The sequence below is a fragment of the Oncorhynchus keta genome, chromosome 22 (assembly GCF_023373465.1).
Source record: "Oncorhynchus keta strain PuntledgeMale-10-30-2019 chromosome 22, Oket_V2, whole genome shotgun sequence".
Taxonomy (NCBI): domain Eukaryota; kingdom Metazoa; phylum Chordata; class Actinopteri; order Salmoniformes; family Salmonidae; genus Oncorhynchus; species Oncorhynchus keta.
This window is the reverse complement of record NC_068442.1, coordinates 42283884-42309705: the sequence shown is the minus strand read 5'-3', so window position 1 is coordinate 42309705 and position 25822 is coordinate 42283884. Positions and strand designations below refer to the sequence as shown.

The 25822-nt window shown below is 45.1% G+C and overlaps 1 protein-coding gene across 1 annotated transcript; it reads left to right on the top strand.

The window, feature by feature from the left end:
• The first annotated feature begins 80 nt into the window (after positions 1-80).
• LOC118401519 (ras-related protein Rab-3B-like) lies at positions 81-24327 on the top strand. Its single transcript, XM_035799104.2, has 5 exons — positions 81-2203; positions 2972-3196; positions 16784-16902; positions 17010-17134; positions 21992-24327. The coding sequence occupies exons 2-5, from the start codon at positions 2972-2974 to the stop codon at positions 22180-22182; spliced, it is 660 nt and encodes a 219-aa protein (XP_035654997.1). The 5' UTR covers positions 81-2203; the 3' UTR covers positions 22183-24327.
• The last annotated feature ends 1495 nt before the right edge of the window (positions 24328-25822 follow it).

Sequence of the window (25822 nt, the reverse complement as noted above, 5' to 3'; positions counted from 1 at the left end):
ACATAAGATTCAACAACTGAGACAAACTGAACAAGTTCCACAGACATGTGACTAACAGAAATGGAATAATGTGTCCCTGAACATAAGGGAGAGGGGGGGGTCAAAATAACAGTCAGTATCTGGTGTGGCCACCAGCTGCATTAAGTACTGCACTGCATCTCCTCCTCATGGACTGTACCAGATTTGCCAGTTCTTGCTATGAGATGTTACCCCACTATTCCACCAAGGCACCTGCAAGTTCCTGGACATTTCTGGTGGGAATGGCCCTAGCCCTCACCCTCCGATCCAACAGGTCCCAGACGTGCTCAATGGGCTTGAGATCCGGGCTCTTCGCTGGCCATGGCAGAACACTGACATTCCTGTTTTGCAGGAAATCACGCACAGAACGAGCAGTATGTCTGGTGGCATTGTCATGCTGGAGGGTCTTGTCAGGATGAGCCTGCAGGAAGAGTACCACATGAGGGAGGAGGATGTCTTCCCTGTAATGCACAGTGTTGAGATTGCCTGCAATGACCACAAGCTCAGTCCGATGATGCTGTGACACACCGCCCCAGACCATGACAGACCCTCCAAATCGATCCCGCTCCAGAGTAAAGGTCTCGGTGTAACGCTCATTCCTTCGACGATAAATGCGAATCCGACCATCGCCCCTGGTGAGAGAAAACCGCAACTCGTCAGTGAAGAGCACTTTTTTTGTTGCCAGTCCTGTCTGGTCCAGTGACGGTGGGTTTGTGCCCATAGGCAATGTTTTTGCCAGTGATGTCTGGTGAGGACCTGCCGTACAATAGGCTGAGAAAGTCCAGCCTCTCTCAGCCTATTGCGGACAGTCTGCGCACTGGAGGGATTGTGCGTTCCTAGTGTAACTTGGGCAGTTGTTGCCATCCTGTACCTGTCCCGCAGGTGTGATGTTCGGCTGTACCGATCCTGTGCAGGTGTTGTTACACGTGGTCTGCCACTGCGAGGGCAGGCAGCTGTCCATCCTGTCTCCCTGTCGCGCTGTTTTAGGCGTCTCACAGTATGGACATTGCAATTTATTTCCCTGGCCACATCTGCAGTTCTCATGCCTCCTTGCAGCATGCCTAAGGCATGTTCAAGCAGATGAGCTATGATCCCGGGCATCTTTCTTTTGGTGTTTTTCAGAGTCAGTAGAAAGGCCTCTTTAGTGTCCTAGGTTTTCATGACTGTGACCTTAATTGACTACCGTCTGTAAGTTGTTAGTGTCTTAACGACTGTTCCACAGCTGCATGTTCATTAATTGTTTATGGTTCATTGGACTAGCATGGGAAACAGTGTTTAAACCCTTTACAATGATCTGTGAAGTTATTTGGATTTTAACTAATTATATTTGAAAGACTGTCCTGAAAAGGGGACGCTTCTTTTTTTCCCTGAGTTTATATTGTAGAGTAACTGTGTAATACTGAAAGAATGGTTACACAATTTCTGTGTTCACTTATTTTACATAGTTGCAACTTGAGCGGTATGACTGGCCACATACAGTATCATTCACCTGTTGCACCCATTTATTTAGTGTCCTGATATATTGTTACAATAAATTCAAAAGGAACGTTCATAACATGCAAAATAGCTACCCTGGTTTGTACGGTTATGAACAATGCATAGATGCTTTTCCGGTTGCATGTGTACTTTGCTCAATCAATGTAAACATGGCGCGGTGCTTTCGAGCTGCCTCTGGTACCACTGGCTATAAATAAATGTATAACTACATTTTTATTGGTATTTCATGAATGAGTCATGTCTCACCCGTGCAAATTCCTCTAATGCCGTCAGGTGATCTGATAGGCTACTGTTCCTACAGAGGTGTGTCTGTCTGGAAATTTGGTACATTCATTCACAGCGGAGTTCATGTTTTTAAGACCTTTGCTTTTCAGCACCTTTGTAAATTGCAGGATGTCTGTCGACAATGTTTATGGCCGCGTAGAGCAGTATAGGAACGCATGATAAACATTCATTATTTCGCTTCTGACATTTTTTTTCACCCAACACTCGCAATTCGACTCCCATTACCTTATAGGTTATCCAATCTCTTTTACAGATTAAGTCAGAAGCCGATTCATATCGATAATCAAGAGGTCGCTTCGCCAACGAGTTGACTTCGTCAGGTGCATAGCCTACAGCTCAGTTCAGTAGGCGAGCCAACGAAGAACTGCGAGAAAACAGAACCACCCACAGAAGATTTATAGAGGTAATAAAACATTATGTATTGGCATTTTACCTGTTATCCGTATACATTTATAATTACAGAAGTAACTGTATCGGTCGTTGTCTCTGACAGCAATACCATAATGTGGCCTAAGACCATTTCCCTTGTGTCAAATGATATATTTGCACAGTAGCTACACTTGTGCCTCAAGCATAACGATGGCAACAATTCGTCCATTGATGGTTTCACAAGCCTGCTGTATACAGACATGGAAGTCTCTGGCTTATCTGAATGAAGATGTTATCTTATAAACGTTGCACTTTGAGTTAGAGCTTTATTCTTCTGTTTTGAATAATGGAGCACACCTAGGCTTAAACCTGTTTTAATGCAGAATATTTGCACTGACAAACCATTTAGCCTACATACATAGCCGACAAAAATACATTCAAAATAAACTAGCACATGACTGAAATAAATTCAACTAGGCTAATATATCCAGTTAACACCATTGTGTATTAAAAATCCCTTTTTGTTAATTATATATTATAGGCTAATAGGCAACATGCGTTTCTCCAAGTGTCATGACATTGCTGAGATCCGATCTAGAAGATGTTCAACGTATAACTCAAATGTGTTGATAATGGATTCGACATTCCACAACATCACATTATAGCCCTACTATACTTGTCCAGTAACCATGGTTTCCTGCAAATGACTGAAACATTTGATAGCGTCCTCCACTTCCTCCTTCTACCTTTTCTTGACTCATCCACCCGTCTGCCTGCTGCCCACATGATGAATGCTCCACAGATGGCGAAGGCAGACCAGCGCTTTGGGCAGAGAGATGGCTCCGACCAGAACTTTGACTACATGTTCAAGCTCCTCATCATTGGAAACAGCAGCGTGGGAAAAACCAGCTTTCTGTTCCGCTACGCAGACGACTCGTTCAGCAACTCTTTCGTCAGCACAGTGGGCATCGACTTCAAAGTCAAGACTGTCTACAGGAATGACAAGAGGGTTAAGCTCCAGATATGGGTGAGTTGTAGACCGTTTTCTCTAGTCAAATCAAACTGAATCTATTATCACCTTGTGGATTTTGAAGCTATTATGTTTCTATTGTGTTCTATTCTATATCTATGTCACCATAAATGTGCCATGTGATGCAGCTGAAGTTTTTGTCACCTGTTTTCAGTCAGTCTGAGCTTGATCAGACCGAACATAAGATGAGGATCATATTTCATTCAATTAGGCCTATATGGTAATTCTGCAGTTAGTTATACATGCTAAAAGTCCACTGATCAAGATACAGGGCTTGAGTGCACTGTGCATAAGGATTATAATAATTACGCACAAGTAGGCTAAATACAGGATAGATAATCATGTTATTATGTGCATAATGATTATTATGTTCAGTCTCTTCTGGGTTATGCTTTGTTGATCCATTTAGTATTTGTTTCTGGCTTGAGCTCCACATTCACAGTTGCACCCAATCCTTGTAACTACAGCCAGGACGATGTCATGACTGTATTGTAGATAAATTACACACACACACACACACACACACACACACACACACACAGTATTTCCCCTGCAGGCCTAGGGAGACAGAAGCTTCTGGTGAGCTTGCATCATTGAGTAATGATTGTTGTCATGGCAGCAGCTCTTCACATTACTCCCCAACAGCGAGATTCTGTGAGGTAATTGAGTGAGGGGTAAGGGGTAAGAACCCATAGAGGGTATACAGGGGGTGGTTGGGGTGTGGGGAGGAGCTATGCAGACTCGACTGCAAGAGTAAATTGCAATTTGTGATAAACCGAGAGTGGTAATCAGTGCAGATTGAGCCCGTCTTCAATGCCAGGCTGGAGGTGTAAAAATAGAATGCGGTGTGGTCCCTCTCAAAACAGCTGCGGCGCGATTGATGTTGGCAGCAGCAGCAACAATCTTGAAAAAACATACAGTAATGCAATCACTGGCTCTGTGAGAGCAGACAGCAAGCTCCACGACAGCAAACTCTAAGCACAGTTAGGGTTGCTGCCTAACCTATTTACCCAGTGCTTCTCTAGAACCAGTGGTGTAGAATGCAGATCTGGGTTCAAATCATTTCAAATAGTTCATCTGTGCGGGATTGAGCATGCCTGGTTGGACCAATAGAATAGTAAAGAAAAAAATGCAAGCCCCGCCCATCTGGCACTCCAGGCAGGCTAAAGCAAATTATCAAAGTTGGTTGAGAGAAGCCAAAAGTGTACAAAGCTTTGTTTAACACCTTTTTGGTAACTACATGATTCTATGTGTTATTTAATAGTTTTTTGATGTCTTCACTATTATTCTACAATGTAGAAAATAGTACAAATAAAGAAAAACCCTTGAATGAGTAGGTGTGTCCAAACTTTTGACTGGTACTGTACATATACACACAGCAACAGCACAGCCTCCATTGTAAAACAATTCTTAAAGGCTCATTGCAGTCAAACACGTGTTTTTTAAATATATTTCCAAACTGAGGTTAAAACAACACTGTGAAAATGATGATGATGCCCTTTTAGTGTAGGAGCTGTTTGAAAAGACCACCTAATATTTCTTTCTAGCTAGCCATTTCACACCGGGTACACTAGCAAAATTCTTGCTTGAGAAATTACTTTTGCTAAGAAGCTATTTTTGTTTATTGTTTTCAATTAAATGGTCAAAAATCACAGTAAGGTACTTCATTCTTATCCAAAAATGATTTGATAATGAGATAAAAACGGCTGCATTGGGCCTTTAAAGTTAAAACTGCTTAAAAAAAAACATTTTAAAGGTGAAATATGCAGAAATCACTCCACGATTTCAGGGTAGCTAAAATTCTAATAGGTCACATAATTTATGTGACAAAACAAGTACTCAAGAGTGTATAGAATCAATGTACCATATAAACCGCTGTGAAATATATTTTCAATAACCAAAAATATTTGAAGCTGATGTACAAAACTGAAAGTAAAAGATGCTAATACGAAAGAACGGGAACCATAGAAATTGCGCACATAGAACAGGTCTACTGTGTCTTAGACTTGCTTTCAATGAGAATGACAGATCTATAACTCACATCTATGTGAATTTGATCAAGTTGCCCAAAAAGTTACATATCGTAGCTTTAAACACGAAGAAAAAATCTTAATTTCATGCGAATTTCCAATATAGATATGGTCCTGCGTATGACCGCTAGGGGGCGATGCAGTTCAAAATACCGCAGTCATGGAAACCAGATGGCGCTCACCTTACTGCTGTCTCCCACTCACTCAGCAACGATGGTGATTAATGCAGTGTTCAGGTTCTCTGCTGTGTGCCTCTCCTCCATATTCTCAGTGGTCAGTACATGGGACTTCATATCCCACTTCCCATCGATGGGAAGTTGTTGCGGTGATGTATGATTGCGTGTTCATACACACCCAACAATCTGTGTTTAACGCCACATATGGGGTGTTTGAGAGCTTTCGCTTTGTACATATAGAGCAATCATTGTACAATATGTCCATCCGGGCCATCACGGTTTTCCGACATGGCATCGTGTAGATATGCCATCAGGGCATTGAAGCCGACATCCACTACCATTGACAATGGCTGCATATCAACTGCAATCATTTCTGTAATGAGCGCTGTGATTTTCTCACTCCGTCCCTTTATCGCACTGCTTTCGTCTGTTCGGGGCATACGCTGCTGCTAGCAATGGTTTGACTCATGGTGCCTCCCTTTCAGATGGTTAAACATTGCACCTGTACTGCCACTGTAGCTCACTTCCACCTCGCAAAGTGTGCATTTCACCACCTTTTCATTTAACTTCTCAAAGTGTTGCCAAACAGAACTTCGCTGCTGTCTCACTCTGCCATTTGTCCAACTGCGACAATGACGTGCAGAGCGCTTTATATCCATGGCAAATAACGTTACAGCATTGTTGCGTTAGGTATTTGTTTAATTCAAATGTTTACATTCATGATGATGATCGGGACCTGTTAGGGATAGCTTTGTGATAACGGCACCGTTATTTTTTTTTAAATAAATGAAGAAACGTTTTTCAGTTTGTTAACGTTTAGAAAAAGAAACTATCACAATTTATTTTAAACGTTCACACCCCTTACATCCATATAACTAATTTAATAATAATAATAATGTAGTGTTCTTTACTTGCACACAATCAGTCCTGGGTTCAAATAGTCCAACCACTATCACAGTACCCGCAAAAAATATGGACATACCTATTCATTCCAGGGTTTTTCTTAATTTTTATTATTTTCTACATTGTACAATAATAGTGAAAACATCAAAACTATGAAATAACACATATGGAATCATGTAGTAACCAATGAAGTGTTAAATAAATCAAAATATATTTGAGACTCTTCAAAGTAGCCATCCTTTACCTTGATGATGGCTTCGGGACATGTCTCTGAATGTCCTTGAGTGGCCCAGCCAGAGCCCGAACCCGAACCCATCTAACATCTCTGGAGAGACCTAAAAATAGATGTGCAACGACAATAACCTGACAGCTTGAGAGGATCTGCAGAGAAGAATGGGAGAAACTCCCAAAATACAAGTGTGCCACGCTTGTAGTCATACCCAAGAAGACTTGAGGCTGTAAAGTACTGAGTAAAGGGTCTGAATGCCTATTTAAATGGGATATTTCATTTTTTAACATTTTTTATGAATTTGCAAAAAAAAATTACAAAAAAACAGTTTTTGCTTTTCATTATGGGGTATTGTGTGTAGATTTAATGAGATTTTTTTCCCCATCCATTTTAGAGTAAGGCTGTAATGTAACAAAAAGTGGAAAAAGTCAAGGGGTCTGAATACTTTCCGAATGCACTGTAAAACTTTTTTATTTATTTATTTTATTTCACCTTTATTTAACCAGGTAGGCAAGTTGAGAACAAGTCCTCATTTACAATTGCGACCTGGCCAAGATAAAGCAAAGCAGTTCGACAGATACAACGACACAGAGTTACACATGGAGTAAAACAAACATACAGTCAATAATACAGTATAAACAAGTCTATATACAATGTGAGCAAATGAGGTGAGAAGGGAGGTAAAGGCAAAAAAGGCCATGGTGGCAAAGTAAATACAATATAGCAAGTAAAACACTGGAATGGTAGATTTGCAATGGAAGAATGTGCAAAGTAGAAATAAAAATAATGGGGTGCAAAGGAGCAAAATAAATAAATTAATTAAATACAGTTGGGAAAGAGGTAGTTGTTTGGGCTAAATTATAGGTGGGCTATGTACAGGTGCAGTAATCTGTGAGCTGCTCTGACAGTTGGTGCTTAAAGCTAGTGAGGGAGATAAGTGTTTCCAGTTTCAGAGATTTTTTGTAGTTCGTTCCAGTCATTGGCAGCAGAGAACTGGAAGGAGAGGCGGCCAAAGAAAGAATTGGTTTTGGGGGTGACTAGAGAGATATACCTTCTGGCGTGTGTGCTACAGGTGGGAGATGCTATGGTGACCAGCGAGCTGAGATAAGGGGGACTTTACCTAGCAGGGTCTTGTAGATGACATGGAGCCAGTGGGTTTGGCGACGAGTATGAAGCGAGGGCCAGCCAACGAGAGCGTATAGGTCGCAATGATGGGTAGAATATATGGTGCTTTGGTGACAAAATGGATTGCACTGTGATAGACTGCATCCAATTTGTTGAGTAGGGTATTGGAGGCTATTTTGTAAATGACATCGCCAAAGTCGAGGATTGGTAGGATGGTCAGTTTTACAAGGGTATGTTTGGCAGCATGAGTGAAGGATGCTTTGTTGCGAAATAGGAAGCCAATTCTAGATTTAACTTTGGATTGGAGATGTTTGATATGGGTCTGGAAGGAGAGTTTACAGTCTAACCAGACACCTAAGTATTTGTAGTTGTCCACGTATTCTAAGTCAGAGCCGTCCAGAGTAGTGATGTTGGACAGGCGGGTAGGTGCAGGTAGCGATCGGTTGAAGAGCATGCATTTATTTTTACTTGTATTTAAGAGCAATTGGAGGCCACGGAAGGAGAGTTGTATGGCATTGAAGCTTGCCTGGAGGGTTGTTAACACAGTGTCCAAAGAAGGGCCGGAAGTATACAGAATGGTGTCGTCTGCGTAGAGGTGGATCAGAGACTCACCAGCAGCAAGAGCGACCTCATTGATGTATACAGAGAAGAGAGTCGGTCCAAGAATTGAACCCTGTGGCACCCCCATAGAGACTGCCAGAGGTCCGGACAGCAGACCCTCCGATTTGACACACTGAACTCTATCAGAGAAGTAGTTGGTGAACCAGGCGAGGCAATCATTTGAGAAACCAAGGCTGTCGAGTCTGCCGATGAGGATGTGGTGATTAACAGAGTCGAAAGCCTTGGCCAGATCAATGAATACGGCTGCACAGTAATGTTTCTTATCGATGGCGGTTAAGATATCGTCTAGGACCTTGAGCGTGGCTGAGGTGCACCCATGACCAGCTTTGAAACCAGATTGCATAGCAGAGAAGGTATGGTGAGATTCAAAATGGTCGGTAATCTGTTTGTTGACTTGGCTTTCGAAGACCTTAGAAAGGCATGGTAGGATAGATATAGGTCTGTAGCAGTTTGGGTCAAGAGTGTCCCCCCCCCTTTGAAGAGGGGGTTGACCGCAGCTGCTTTCCAATCTTTGGGAATCTCAGACGACACGAAAGAGAGGTTGAACAGGCTAGTAATAGGCAACAATTTTCGGCAGATAATTTTAGAAAGAAAGGGTCCAGATTGTCTAGCCCGGCTGATTTGTAGGGGTCCAGATTTTGCAGCTAGTTCAGAACATCAGCTGAATGGATTTGGGAGAAGGAGAAATGGGGAAGGCTTGGGCGAGTTGCTGTTGGGGGTGCAGTGCTGTTGACCGGGGTAGGAGTAGCCAGGTGGAAAGCATGGCCAGCCGTAGAAAAATGCTTATTGAAATTCTCAATTATGGTGGATTTATCAGTGGTGACAGTGTTTCCTATCTTCAGTGCAGTGGGCAGCTGGGAGGAGGTGTTCTTATTCTCCATGGACTTTACAGTGTCCCAGAACTTTTTTGATTTCGTGTTGCAGGAAGCAAATTTCTGCTTAAAAAAGCTAGCCTTGGCTTTTCTAACTGCCTGTGTATAACGGTTTCTAGCTTCCCTGAACAGCTGCATATCACGGGGGCTGTTCGTTGCTAATGCAGAACGCCATAGGATGTTTTTGTGTTGGTTAAGGGCAGTCAGGTCTGGGGAGAACCAAGGGCATGTTTATTTACATTTTACATTACATTTAAGTCATTCAGCAGACGCTCTTATCCAGAGCGACTTACAAATTGGTGCATTCACCTTATGACATCCAGTGGAACAGCCACTTTACAATAGTGCATCTAAATCTTTTAAGGGGGGTGAGAAGGATTACTTTATCCTATCCTAGGTATTCCTTAAAGAGGTAGGGTTTCAGGTGTCTCCGGAAGGTGGTGATTGACTCCGCTGTCCTGGCGTGTGAGGGAGTTTGTTCCACCATTGGGGGCCAGAGCAGCGAACAGTTTTGACTGGGCTGAGCGGGAACTGTACTTCCTCAGTGGTAGGGAGGCGAGCAGGCCAGAGGTGGATGAACGCAGTGCCCTTGTTTGGGTGTAGGGCCTGATCAGAGCCTGGAGGTACTGAGGTGCCGTTCCCCTCACAGCTCCGTAGGCAAGCACCATGGTCTTGTAGCGGATGCGAGCTTCAACTGGAAGCCAGTGGAGAGAGCGGAGGAGCGGGGTGACGTGAGAGAACTTGGGAAGGTTGAACACCAGATGGGCTGCGGCGTTCTGGATGAGTTGTAGGGGTTTAATGGCACAGGCAGGGAGCCCAGCCAACAGCGAGTTGCAGTAATCCAGACGGGAGATGACAAATGCCTGGATTAGGACCTGCGCCGCTTCCTGTGTGAGGCAGGGTCGTACTCTGCGGATGTTGTAGAGCATGAACCTACAGGAACGGGCCACCGCCTTGATGTTAGTTGAGAACGACAGGGTGTTGTCCAGGATCACGCCAAGGTTCTTAGCGCTCTGGGAGGAGGACACAATGGAGTTGTCAACCGTGATGGCGAGATCATGGAACGGGCAGTCCTTCCCCGGGAGGAAGAGCAGCTCCGTCTTGCCAAGGTTCAGCTTGAGGTGGTGATCCGTCATCCACACTGATATGTCTGCCAGACATGCAGAGATGCGATTCGCCACCTGGTCATCAGAAGGGGGAAAGGAGAAGATTAATTGTGTGTCGTCTGCATAGCAATGATAGGAGAGACCATGTGAGGTTATGAATTTAAGATGGTTAGGTAGGCATTTTTTTTAAATATCCAGGCATCCTCTACTGACGGGATGAGATCAATATCCTTCCAGGATACCCCGGCCAGGTCGATTAGAAAGGCCTGCTCGCTGAAGTGTTTCAGGGGCCGTTTTACAGTGATGAGTGGAGGTTGTTTGACCGCTGACCCGTTACAGATGCAGGCAATGAGGCAGTGATCGCTGAGATCTTGGTTGAAGACAGCAGAGGTGTATTTAGAGGGCAAGTTGGTTAGGATGATATCTAAAACTAACTAAAATACACTGCCATGTATTCAACCCAGGCATCCGACAATGGTACTTGAAACAAGCATTGGAAAATCCTGCCAGGGCCAGAGTGTCATTCCACAGGACGCTAGACCCCCAGGGCCAGAGTGACATTCCACAGGACGCTAGACCCCCAGGGCCAGAGTGACATTCCACAGGACGCTAAACCCCCAGGGCCAGGGTGACATTCCACAGGACACTTGACCCCCAGGGCCAGGGTGACATTCCACAGGACGCTAGACCCCCAGGGCCAGGGTGACATTCCACAGGACGCTAGACCCCCAGGGCCAGGGTGACATTCCACATGACGCTAGACCCCCAAAGCCAGAGTGACATTCCACAGTACGCTAGACCCCCAGGGCCAGGGTGACATTCCACAGGACGCTAGACCCCCAGGGCCAGGGTGACATTCCACAGGACGCTAGACCCCCAGGGCCAGGGTGACATTCCACAGGACGCTAGACCCCCAGGGCCAGGGTGACATTCCACAGGACGCTAGACCCCCAGGGCCAGGGTGACATTCCACAGGACGCTAGACCCCCAGGGCCAGGGTGACATTCCACAGGACGCTAGACCCCCAGGGCCAGGGTGACATTCCACAGGACGCTAGACCCCCAGGGCCAGGGACCCCCAGGGCCAGGTGACATTCCACAGGACGCTAGACCCCCAGGGCCAGGGTGACATTCCACAGGGGCCAGGGTGACGCTAGACCCCCAGGGCCAGGGTGACATTCCACAGGACGCTGACATTCCAGACCCCCCCAGGGCCAGGGTGACATTCCACAGGACGCTAGACCCCCAGGGCCAGGGTGACATTCCACAGGACGCTAGACCCCCAGGGCCAGGGTGACATTCCACAGGACGCGAGACCCCCAGGGCCAGGGTGACATTCCACAGGACGCGAGACCCCCAGGGCCAGGGTGACATTCCACAGGACGCGAGACCCCCAGGGCCAGGATGAATAGTAGTATTTCAACCCAGGTCTGGTGGAAGGTGGCAACACATCCGGACAAATGTTTTACTGAAGTGGTATGTGGCCTGCTACATGTTGTTTTACTGTCTCCCAGGGATTGAATTGAGTTTTTGGGGGTAAAATGTACAATGTGGACTCAAAAGGATGGCACTTAAAAGTGTTAATTAAAACACTTGTGTCAAGATGGATAATGATAGGAGACAAGCGCATGAATACGAAATAGTTTTTAAAATTTCCTTACCCAAACAAAAGAGCGAGGTGTAAACCTTTAAACAACACATGGGGTGAGACCCGTGTTAAAGGCCAGGCACAAGACAAAGGAGATGATTGTGGACTACAGGAAAAAGAGAACCGAGCACGCCCCCATTCTCATCGATGGGGCTGCAGTGGAGCAGGTTGAGAGTGTCAAGTTCCACATCAACAACAAACTAGAATGGTCCAAGCACACCAAGACAGTCGTGAAGAGGGCACGACAAAACCTATTCCCCCTCAGGAGACTGAAAAGATTTGGCATCCTCAGATCCTCAAAAGGTTCTACAGTTGCACCATTGAGAGCATGGTTGCATCACTGCCACTGGTTGCATCACTACCACTGGTTGCATCACTGCCTGGTACGGCAACTGCTCGGCCTCTGACCTCAAGGCGCTACAGAGGGTAGTGCAAACGGCCTAGTACATCACTGGGGCTACGCTGCCTGCCATCCAGGACCTCTGTACCAGGCTCTGTACCAGTGTCAGATGACAGCCCTAAAAATTGTCAAAGACTCCAGCCACCATAGTCATAGACTGTTCTCTCTGCTACAGCACGGCAAGCGGTACCGGAGCTCCAAGTCTAGGTCCTTGAGGCTTCTAAACAGCTTCTACCCCCAAGCCATAAGACTCCTGAACATCTAGTCAAATGGCTACCCAGACTATTTGCAGTGCCCCCCCTCACCCCCTCTTTACACAACTGCTACTCTCTGTTGTCATCTATGCATAGTCACTTTTATAAGTCTACCTACATGTACATACTACCTCAAAAAAAGGTGCCCTCGCACATTGACTCTGTATCGGTACCCCCCTGTATATAGTCTTGCTATTGTTATTTCACTGCTGCTCTTTAATTACTTGTTACTTTTATAAAAACATCTCTTACTTATTATCTCTTATTCTTATCTGTAAGATCTACACCTGTTGTATTTGGCGCATGTGACTAATAAAATTGTATTTGATTTGACCTGTAAACAAGTGCACAATAACACGTAGCATGGAAGCCGGTACAACAGCACAGGTACTCACAAGACCAATGGGCATAGTAACAATAACACGTAGCATGGAAGCCGGTACAACAGCACAGGTACTCACAAGACCAATGGGCATAGTAACAATAACACGTAGCATGGAAGCCGGTACAACAGCACAGGTACTCACAAGACCAATGGACATGGTAACAATAACACGTAGCATGGAAGCCGATACAACAGCACAGGTACTCACAAGACCAATGGGCATAGTAACAATAACACGTAGCATGGAAGCCGGTACAACAGCACAGGTACTCACAAGACCAATGGGCATAGTAACAATAACACGTAGCATGGAAGCCGGTACAACAGCACAGGTACTCACAAGACCAATGGGCATAGTAACAATAACACGTAGCATGGAAGCCGGTACAACAGCACAGGTACTCACAAGACCAATGGGCATAGTAACAATAACACGTAGCATGGAAGCCGGTACAACAGCACAGGTACTCACAAGACCAATGGGCATAGTAACAATAACACGTAGCATGGAAGCCGGTACAACAGCACAGGTACTCACAAGACCAATGGACATGGTAACAATAACACGTAGCATGGAAGCCGATACAACAGCACAGGTACTCACAAGACCAATGGGCATAGTAACAATAACACGTAGCATGGAAGCCGGTACAACAGCACAGGTACTCACAAGACCAATGGGCATAGTAACAATAACACGTAGCATGGAAGCCGGTACAACAGCACAGGTACTCACAAGACCAATGGGCATAGTAACAATAACACGTAGCATGGAAGCCGGTACAACAGCACAGGTACTCACAAGACCAATGGGCATAGTAACAATAACACGTAGCATGGAAGCCGGTACAACAGCACAGGTACTCACAAGACCAATGGGCATAGTAACAATAACACGTAGCATGGAAGCCGGTACAACAGCACAGGTACTCACAAGACCAATGGGCATAGTAACAATAACACGTAGCATGGAAGCCGGTACAACAGCACAGGTACTCACAGGACCAATGGGCATAGTAACAATAACACGTAGCATGGAAGCCGGTACAACAGCACAGGTACTCACAAGACCAATGGGCATAGTAACAATAACCGACAAGGAGGGGTTGGTGGTAATGAATCCAGTTCAGTGATACCTAGAAGGCCGGTGACGCAGACCTCCGGAGCTGGTGAACGGAATGAGCAGCAGTACCAGGGGGATCCGTGACAACTTGTCTCCAAAGTGGTCCTCTGGTAAAAACAAGCACATATAATTATTAAAAGGCAAGACAAAATTACAAACACCCATAATATATTCATTTATATTGACATCCTATAAATCATTCTGCATAGGAGGCTGATACACCAACAAGTATAGGACGACATTTAGGAAGAAGTATATCTACCCATGCAACCTCAAATCCATCCATTTTCAGATCTGAACGAGAATTACATCATTCCTAGTAAAAAACACAACGCATCATTGTTCGTGTTAAACCATTGTGTTTGGTCAGGAAGGTGGAGCCTATGTCTATGAATATGAAATCTCCATTAATTAGATCAGGACAAAGTGCTAGGCTTTGTCCTACACATTTGCTTGCTTATGTGCATTAATCAAATTAATGGACACAGAGGCAGCAAAGCAGCAACAAATCAGCATTACTGGAAAATTTGCTTTCTATATTTAGATGGGGAAAAACAGCCATTGTTACATTCTGCAATCAAGATTAAACAGTTATGTTAGGAAGAGTCTGAGCTGCCATAGGGACTGACAGATAAGATATTGACACTTCTGAAAGTCACATTGATAGCAATCATGACAAGCACAGATGGGGAGACCTGGGGAGAGATCAGTGGATCCGTCATTGGTATCAATAGATGGGTGAGTCATTGAGTCTTTTATCAGATCAGGTTTAGAGTCTTATTGTGATTAGGGAGAGGTTGGTGTGGTAGCCTGGTCCCTGTATTTTGTTTGTATGACCATAGGAGTTGACTATATACAGCACTAACAGATCTGGGAACAGGTCATTGATATGGATGGCACCCACTGAGTGCACGTGTACACATTCAAACCTGTTCTTTCCTTACAATAAAAAAAAGCTGGGGCACAGATGATGTCAAGTGATCAGAAACATCTGAGGCCGTATCAAGCGTTTCAGAGTAGGACTGCTTATTTAGGATAAATGCTGCTTTTTAGCTCCCATTAAATCCTCTTTGGTATAGGGGGCAGTATTTTGACATCCAGATGAAAAGCAGCCCAAAGTAAACTGCCTGTTACTCAGGCCCAGAAGCCAGGATGTGCATATAATTGGTAGATATGGATAGAAAACACTCTAAAGTTTCTAAAATTGTTAAAAGTATGTCTGTGAGTATAACAGAACTGCTATGGCAGGTGAAACCCCGAGGACAAACCATCCCCCCCAAAAAATGTTTTCACCCTTCCTATGGCTGTCATTTTTATTATGAGGCAAAATCCTCCCAGATTACAGTTCCTAGGGCTTCCACTAGATGTCAACAGTCTTCAGAAAGAGTTCCAGGCTTGTTTTTGGACAAATGAGCTAGAATTTGTAGTTTTTCAAGGTGGCTCCCATTTTGGCTGTAGTGTTTTCATGTGTGTGGATGAGAGCACGTTCTTTGTTGTTTTTCTCCAGTAAAGACAATAACGATTCTCCACCTTTATCGTTTATTTACATATTAGGGTACCTGCGGTTTGATTATAAACGTTGTTTGACTTGTTTGGAGAAGTTTATTAGTAACGTTTGGGATTCATTTTGTATGCATTTTGATGGAGGGAAACTGGGTGGATTATTGACTGAAGCGCGCCAGCTAAACTGAGTTTTTGGGAATATAGTTTAGGACATTATCGAACAAAAGGACCATTTGTGATGATTCTGGGACCTTTTGGAGTGCCAACAGCATTTATTATATCGCTATTTCTGACTTTCGTGGCGTACCTGCCTGGTCCTCAGATAATCACATGGTGTGCTTTTGCCGTAAAGCCTTTTTGAAATCTGACACAGCGACTGAATTAACAAGACATTAAGCTTTATTTTGATGTATAACACTTGTATTTTCATGAGTGTTAAATATTTATATTTCTATCATTTGAATTTCACACTGCAATTTCACCGGATGTTGTTGAGGTGTGCCGCTAGCGGGACGTCTAGCCATAACAGGTTTTAATAAGATATCCAGGTGGGGCTGATCCAGATGCTAAGATGCTTGATACATACAATGGCCCCAGAAACACTGCCTGCCTTGGGTTTACAGCCCATCACTACAGATCGCCGTTAGCAGAGCGACCGAGTATACTGTGATCTTAAGTGATAAGTGGCAAGCCGAGAGCTTGGCCATGCAACTGCTACTGTTCTGATTGCCAATGTGACATTGCAACTTCCACATGTATCACGTACCATGAGTTGAGGTGAAAAAAGCGTGAGTTTGACAAGCCCGGTGGTTATTCTGGCATTTCACAGATGTAGCGTCTGTGTCTTGGGATTTTCCTTGGCAACAGCTCCTGCGTGGTTATAAGCCTAGATTTGGAAGATTCCAGATAAGGGTTTTGGTGTCACTTTCCATCCAAGCCGCCTTTAACCCCCCAACTCCCAACCCCCAAAATCAGACGTGATGACTTTGTGGCTGTGCTATCTAGTGACCACTTTGCAGAGCTGCCTCCAGTACATGAGTCTTCTCAATAAATGCCAACTCGTATAATATTGTCCTGTACCATTGCAGTTTTCTAACATGTTTTTTTACTCTTATACAGTGGTTCTTTCACACAGCACTTAAAGCTTCTTTATTATCATAAGATGCTATATGAACATTGAACAATATTAATATGCCTTTGTCTCTCCTAGGATACAGCAGGGCAGGAGAGGTACAGGACTATCACCACAGCTTACTACAGAGGAGCTATGGGCTTCATCCTCATGTATGACATCTGCAATGAAGAGTCCTTCAACGCTGTGCAGGACTGGTGGGTTCCGCTGACTGAGACACCAGGGCTGTCTCTCAATACTCTCAAATGGCTTCCTTTACTCACCACTGGAGAAGACACTGATTTTGTGTGTGTGTGTGTTTCAGGGCTACCCAGATAAAAACCTATTCGTGGGATAACGCTCAGGTCATCATGGTGGGCAACAAGTGTGATGTGGGCGAGGAGAGGGTGGTGCCCACAGAGAAGGGGAAGCACTTGGCTGACCAATTAGGTGAGTTAATTGCCTGGATCATATTGTCAAGGCTGTCCTTCTGCTGAAATTCATGTTATTTCGTCTTACATTTACATTTAAGTCATTTAGCAGACGCTCTTATCCAGAGCGACTTACAAATTGGTGCATTCACCTTATGACATCCAGTGGAACAGCCACTTTACAATAGTGCATCTAAATCTTTTAAGGGGGGGGTGAGAAGGATTACTTTATCCTATCCTAGGTATTCCTTAAAGAGGTGGGGTTTCAGGTGTCTCCGGAAGGTGGTGATTGACTCTGCTGTCCTGGCGTCGTGAGGGAGTGTGTTCCACCATTGGGGAGCCAGAGCAGCGAACAGTTTTGACTGGGCTGAGCGGGAACTGTACTTCCTCAGTGGTAGGGAGGCGAGCAGGCCAGAGGTGGATGAACGCAGTGCCCTTGTTTGGGTGTAGGGCCTGATCAGAGCCTGGAGGTACTGAGGTGCCGTTCCCCTCACAGCTCCGTAGGCAAGCACCATGGTCTTGTAGCGGATGCGAGCTTCAACTGGAAGCCAGTGGAGAGAGCGGAGGAGCGGGTGACGTGAGAGAACTTGGGAAGGTTGAACACCAGACGGGCTGCGGCGTTCTGGATGAGTTGTAGGGGTTTAATGGCACAGGCAGGGAGCCCAGCCAACAGCGAGTTGCAGTAATCCAGACGGGAGATGACAAATGCCTGGATTAGGACCTGCGCCGCTTCCTGTGTGAGGCAGGGTCGTACTCTGCGGATGTTGTAGAGCATGAACCTACAGGAACGGGCCACCGCCTTGATGTTAGTTGAGAACGACAGGGTGTTGTCCAGGATCACGCCAAGGTTCTTAGCGCTCTGGGAGGAGGACACAATGGAGTTGTCAACCGTGATGGCGAGATCATGGAACGGGCAGTCCTTCCCCGGGAGGAAGAGCAGCTCCGTCTTGCCGAGGTTCAGCTTGAGGTGGTGATCCGTCATCCACACTGATATGTCTGCCAGACATGCAGAGATGCGATTCGCCACCTGGTCATCAGAAGGGGGAAAGGAGAAGATTAATTGTGTGTCGTCTGCATAGCAATGATAGGAGAGACCATGTGAGGTTATGAATTTAAGATGGTTAGGTAGGCATTTTTTTTTTATATCCAGGCATCCTGGAGAATAGGAGAGGGCCTAGAACAGAGCCCTGGGGGACACCAGTGGTGAGAGCGCGTGGTGAGGAGACAGATTCTCGCCACGCCACCTGGTAGGAGCGACCTGTCAGGTAGGACGCAATCCAAGCGTGGGCCGCGCCGGAGATGCCCAACTCGGAGAGGGTGGAGAGGAGGATCTGATGGTTCACAGTATCGAAGGCAGCCGATAGGTCTAGAAGGATGAGAGCAGAGGAGAGAGAGTTAGCTTTAGCAGTGCGGAGCGCCTCCGTGATACAGAGAAGAGCAGTCTCAGTTGAATGACTAGTCTTGAAACCTGACTGATTTGGATCAAGAAGGTCATTCTGAGAGAGATAGCGGGAGAGCTGGCCAAGGACGGCACGTTCAAGAGTTTTGGAGAGAAAAGAAAGAAGGGATACTGGTCTGTAGTTGTTGACATCGGAGGGATCGAGTGTAGGTTTTTTCAGAAGGGGTGCAACTCTCGCTCTCTTGAAGGCGGAAGGGACGTAGCCAGCGGTCAGGGATGAGTTGATGAGCGAGGTGAGGTAAGGGAGAAGGTGAGGAGGGGATAGGGTCGAGCGGGCAGGTTGTTGGGCGGCCGGCCGTCACAAGACGCGAGATTTCATCTGGAGAGAGAGGGGAGAAAGAGGTCAGAGCACAGGGTAGAGCAGTGTGAGCAGAACCAGCGGTGTCGTTTGACTTAGCAAACGAGGATCGGATGTCGTCGACCTTCTTTTCAAAATGGTTGACGAAGTCATCTGCAGAGAGGGGAGGAGGGGGGGGGGGAGGAGGATTCGGGAGGGAGGAGAAGGTGGCAAAGAGCTTCCTAGGGTTAGAGGCAGATGCTTGGAATTTAGAGTGGTAGAAAGTGGCTTTAGCAGCAGAGACAGAGGAGGAAAATGTAGAGAGGAGGGAGCGAAAGGATGCCAGGTCCGCAGGGAGGCGAGTTTTCCTCCATTTCCGCTCGGCTGCCCGGAGCCCTGTTCTGTGAGCTCGCAATGAGTCGTCGAGCCACGGAGCGGGAGGGGAGGACCGAGCCGGCCTGGAAGATAGGGGACATAGAGAGTCAAAGGATGCAGAAAGGGAGGAGAGGAGGGTTGAGGAGGCAGAATCAGGAGATAGGTTGGAGAAGGTTTGAGCAGAGGGAAGAGATGATAGGATGGAAGAGGAGAGAGTAGCGGGGGAGAGAGAGCGAAGGTTGGGACGGCGCGATACCATCCGAGTAGGGGCAGTGTGGGAAGTGTTGGATGAGAGCGAGAGGGAAAAGGATACATGGTAGTGGTCGGAGACTTGGAGGGGAGTTGCAATGAGGTTAGTGGAAGAACAGCATCTAGTAAAGATGAGGTCGAGCGTATTGCCTGCCTTGTGAGTAGGGGGAAGGTGAGAGGGTGAGGTCAAAAGAGGAAAGGAGTGGAAAGAAGGAGGCAGAGAGGAATGAGTCAAAGGTAGACGTGGGGAGGTTAAAGTCGCCCAGAACTGTGAGAGGTGAGCCGTCCTCAGGAAAGGAGCTTATCAAGACATCAAGCTCATTGATGAACTCTCCGAGGGGACCTGGAGGGCGATAAATGATAAGGATGTTAAGCTTGAAAGGGCTGGTAACTGTGACAGCATGAAATTCAAAGGAGGCGATAGACAGATGGGTAAGGGGAGAAAGAGAGAATGACCACTTGGGAGAGATGAGGATCCCGGTGCCACCACTCCGCTGACCAGAAGCTCTCGGGGTGTGCGAGAACACGTGGGCGGACGAAGAGAGAGCAGTAGGAGTAGCAGTGTTATCTGTGGTGATCCATGTTTCCGTCAGTGCCAAGAAGTCGAGTGACTGGAGGGAGGCATAGGCTGAGATGAACTCTGCCTTGTTGGCCGCAGATCGGCAGTTCCAGAGGCTACCGGAGACCTGGAACTCCACATGGGTCGTGCGCGCTGGGACCACCAGATTAGGGTGGCCACGGCCACGCGGTGTGGAGCGTTTGTATGGTCTGTGCAGAGAGGAGATAACAGGGATAGACAGACACATAGTTGACAGGCTACAGAAGAGGCTACGCTAATGCAAGGAGATTGGAATGACAAGTGGACTACACGTCTCGAATGTTCAGAAAGTTAAGCTTACGTAGCAAGAATCTTATTGACTAAAATGATTAAAATGATACAGTACTGCTGAAGTAGGCTAGCTGGCAGTGGCTGCGTTGTTGACTTTGTAGGCTAGCTGGCAGTGGCTGCGTTGTTGACACTACACTAATCAAGTCGTTCCGTTGAGTGTAATAGTTTCTACAGTGCTGCTATTCGGGGGCTAGCTGGCTAGCTAGCAGTGTTGATTACGTTACGTTGCGTTAAAAGAACGACAATAGCTGGCTAGCTAACCTAGAAAATCGCTCTAGACTACACAATTATCTTTGATACACAGACGGCTATGTAGCTAGCTATGTAGCTAGCTACGATCGATAGTCTTATAGCAGTGCTGACCTGCATGGTATTTCTGGCCAGGACAAGATTCCATGTTTGTGAGATTTTCATTGAAACCACACTGAGGAATTGTGGTGGTGAACAAAATGGCATCTACTCTACTCTAGTATGAATGAAGAATAAATTGGTAATACACAAGAAAGATTTATCCCCTGGGGCTATACAGTGCCCTTATTGGGACAGTGAAGCCATTTGTCTTTTGGCTTTATACTCGAAAGGTTTGGATTTGAAATCAAACAATGACTATGAGGTTAAAGTGCAGACTGTCCGTTTTCATTTGAGGGCATTTTCATTTATATCGCGTGAAAACATTTAGAAATTACAACACTTTTTATTTTTTTACATTTTAGGGGACCAAAAGTATTGGGACAAAATCACTTGTGTATTAAAGTAGTGAAAAAGTTTAGTATTTGGTCCCACATTCCTAGCACACAATGACCTCATTGTGTGCATTTCCTGTTTGTTTTGGTTGTGTTTCAGATTATTTTGTGCCCAATAATGTATTGTGTCATCTTGGAGTCACTTTTATTGTAAATAAGAATATAATATGTTTCTAAACACATCTACATTAATGTGGATGCTTCCAGGATAATGGATAGTCCTGAATGAATTGTGAAATATGATGAGTGAGAAAGTTACAGATGCACCATTATTTACATTTAATTTCTACTAGGCGCAAAATAATCTGAAACACAACCAACACATACAGCAAATGCATCCAACATTATTCACTGTCCCAGTAGTTACGGAGGGCACTGTATAAGCAAATCCACATCAGTTCTTCTCTATACGTGTTATTAGCATTACTCTAGTCTTGTCAAGAGTCTACACACGTCATCTCTATAGCTGTACGTCATTTCTATAGCTGTGCGGCATAACGTGCCATGTCTGTGCTTTGCGCCCCATGTTGTGGAGGCAAGCTAATCAGTGCTAGTTGTTTCATGCGGTCTGCTCTGATGTCACCTTTCTGAGACGACCTGTCACTCCTGGAGCTTTGTGTTCGCCTCTTGCTCTCAAATGTTGAACGGTTGGCTGAAGTGTGACCACTGTTGAGGGTATCTTATCGAATCCTGGAGCGTGTTCGTACTTGGTACACAGCATGGTATAACCTGTGTAATATTTAGTATCCCATGTCCTCACCTAGCTCTGGTCCTAGGTGTTAGTGTGCATTCCACTACTAACTTATTCGAGGAACGCACACTAACGCCCTGGACCAGAGCTATGTATTCACCATACTGTATGTACTCCTTCTGTCTGTGTGCAGGGTTCGAGTACTACGAGGCCAGCGCCAAGGAGAACATTAATGTCCGCCAGGTGTTTGAGCGGCTGGTCGACATCATCTGCGTTAAGATGTCCGAGCGAGTGGACGTGGAGCCGCCCATGGTCCCCGGCGTCAAGACTACCAGACTCACCGACAAGCCCCCCCAGTTACCTCAGAAGTGCACCTGTGCCTGACTCACACTTATAGGGCTGAGCCAAGCCATGCCGAGCCATACTTGGCTGGCCTGGTTACGCTTCTACTATAGTTGCTGGAACCATGCTGGAAAAGACCATTTGAATAGAATCTATCCGAGCCAGCACTGTGCGGTTGGGGTTGGCCCTATAGTATGAGTGAGCTACTACTGATTTGGCCCTTCAGTTCTCCACTACGATACTTGCCATTCAAATCAAAATCAAACCAAATGTATTTATATAGCCCGTTGTACATCAGCTGATATCTCAAAGTGCTGTACAGAAACCCAGCCTAAAACCCCCAGCAGCAAGCAATGCAGGTGTTTAAGCACGTTGGCTAGGAAAAACTCCCTAGAAAGGCCAAAACCTAGGAAGAAACCAGGCTATGAGGAGTGGCCAGTCCTCTTCTGGCTGTGCCGGGTGGAGATTATAACAGAACATGGCCAAGATGTTCAAATGTTCATAAATTACCAGCAGGGTCAAATAATAATAATCACAGTAGTTGTCGAGGGTGCAGCAACTCAGCACCTCAGGAGTAAATGTCAGTTGGCCTTTCATAGCCGATCATTACGAGTATCTCTACCACTCCTGCTGTCTCTAGAGAGTTGAAAACAGCAGGTCTGGGACAGGTAGCATTCCACTACTGTTCTTTCCCAACTCCCTGTAAAGCTATTACAAGTTCCACAAACTTCTTTCCAAAAAAGTAGCCAACTATACAATGTAATTTATCAAGCTACCAATAACCACTACCACTACCACCAAAAACTACTACCATCAATAACTACTACTACCACCACTACTACTACTATTTACATATGTTTCCCCCCTGTAGCCTTGATCTCCAGCTGGTTCAGAGGTCAGGGAACACTAAGCAGGGTATACAGGTAAGCACAGCATTGCCTCTATCCTCCAAAAAGTGGCTTCACCACCGCACAAAGAATCACAAGACCACATCAGTTCGCATTACAAGTTTACACGGGTTAGGAGACGAGCCTCGATAGCTGCATAGTCTTCAAGTTCAGAATAATTTGGTTTAGTGCTCTTGTTGACCGTCCTTTACAAGCACTAAAGTGAAGACAAACTAACCACTGGATACAGACCTCAGTTCAATCTAGTTTTGATTTACATTTGGTTGAGTTGTCAACTAACGTGAAATCAACAAATTCACCATGACATTGGATTTAGGTTCAAAGTTGGATAAAAAATAGATATAAATGCCCTTATGTTGATGACTTTTTGCATCAAATCAGTTTTCCACATTGATTCAACATCATCACATATATTTTTGGGGTTGAAATGATGTAGAAACAACATTCATTCAACCAGTTTTTGCCCAGTGGGTAACAATCTTCCCTGTATATTTTTGAGTACCTTAACAATATGCAGTGCAACTGTCTCTTGAAGAGGTAATAACAATGGTACACTGTTGAAATGGCAAGATGTCCAATATGTCTTTCACCACCAACACTAAGCCAATGCCATGTACAGGCAGTTCTGACATTCTGAGGGACTATATAGAATATAGATGTTCATTGGAGAGCACACTCTTTATCCTTCAGCTAATATCATCTCCTAGCCGTTATGTAAGCCATGTTTATATACAGTGTTTATTTCATGAAAATGTGTGTGTTTTAGAGAGCAAAGCAGTCTATTGTTGTGTGTGACACATAACTGAGTTTTCAGTTGTAACGGTTTCATTTGTGTATCATGTAACTTGGGCTGAGGTACATGTCAACATCAAAATACATTGTGAAATGGAAGAGACAGAAAATTATATTTTAAAATGTTCTGCTTAAAAAAAACAATGGCAAAATCTTAAACATATTCAGCAAAATCTTTGTATCGCAAAGTAGCACGTTTTTAAGTGTAGCTTCCCACCATGTGTATTTTCAGTTTTATATTTAAATGTCTTAATATAATGATTTAATATGTGAATTTGTAAATCATAGTTCAAATCTATAATGGTGTTTGCTGAATTTATTTTGATGCTGTATTATGGGAAGAAATATAGACCATTAATGTGAACTTGTTGTTACAGTGAACTCTTAGACAAAGTGGGAGAAAAGCACAAAGTGATTGTACAACATTTTGTGGATGTTTGTATATTATAGATGCAATTTAGTATATTAAAAAGCACAACTACTTTAATTCATTGATTCCATTTATCACGAATGTGCTTTTGAATTCTGTACAATCAGTTAAACGACAACGAATCAAATGTTCTTATAGGCAGTTAGCATCGAAATCTTATTAAATTAAGTATTCTAATTCCTAATTATAAACTGGATGGTTCAAGCCCTGACTGCTGATTGGCTGAAAGCTGTGGTTTATCAGACCGTATACCACGGGTATGACAAAACATATATTTTTACTCTTCTAATTACATTGGTTTATGATAGCAATAAGGCACCTCGGGGGTTTGTGGTATATGGCCAATATACCATGGCTAAGGGCTTTATCCAAGCACTCTGCATTATGTCATGCGCAAGAACAGCCCTTAGCCGTGGTATATTGGCCATATGCCTTATTGTTTAATTCTATGGCAGCTACACTGTATTCATACAATAGCACAATTAGAACTACAGTACCTTTAGAAAGTATTCAGACCCCTTGACTTTTTCCATATTTTGTTACGTTACAGCCTTATTCTAAAATGGATTAAACTGCTTCCCCCCCCATCAACCTTCTTTTCCCCTCATCTGTCGTCTTGGGTATGACGCTACAAGCTTGGCACATCTGTATTTGGGGAGTTTCTCCCATTCTTCTCTGCAGATCTTCTCAAGCTCTGTCAGGTTGGATGGGGAGCGTTGAGGCACAGCTATTTTCAGGTCTCTCGAGATGTTTGATTGGGTCGAAGTCCAGGCTCTGGCTGGGCCAATTAAGGACATTCAGAGACCTGTCCAAAAGCCACTCCTGCGTTGTCTTGGCTGTGTGCTTTGGGTCATGTTCCTGTTAGAAGGTGAACCTTTGCTCCAGTCTGAGGTCCTGAGCACTCTGGAGTAGGTTTTCATCAATGATCTCTCTGTACTTTGCTCCGTTCATCTTTGTCATTATCCTGACAAGTCTCCCAGTCCCTGCCACTGAAAAACCCGTAGGGATGGTGCCAGGTTTCCTCCAAACGTGAACCTTGGTATTCAGACCAAAAAGTTCAATCTTGGTTTCATCAAACCAGATAATCTTGTCTCATGGTCTGAGAGTCTTTACGACTTTTGGCAAACTCCAAGCGGGCTGTCATGTGCCTTTTACTGAGGATTAGCTTCCGTCTGGCCACTCTACCTTAAAGGCCTGATTGGTGGAGTGCTGCAGAGGAGGTTGTTCTTTTGGAAGGTTCTCCCATCTCCACAGAGGAACTCTGGAGCTCTGTCAGAGTGACCATCGTGTTCTTGGTCACTCCCCTGACCAAGGCCCTTCTCCCTCGATTGCTCAGTTTATCTGGGCGGCCAGCTCTAGGAAGGGTCTTGGTGGTTCCAAACTTCTTCCATTTATGAATGATGGAGGCCACTGTGTTCTTGGGGACCTTCAATGCTGCAGATATTTTTTGGTATCCTTCCCCAGATCTGTGCCTCGACACAATCCTGTTTGGAGCTCTACGGGCAATTCCTTCGACCTCATGGCTTGGTTTTTGCTCTGACATGCACTGTCA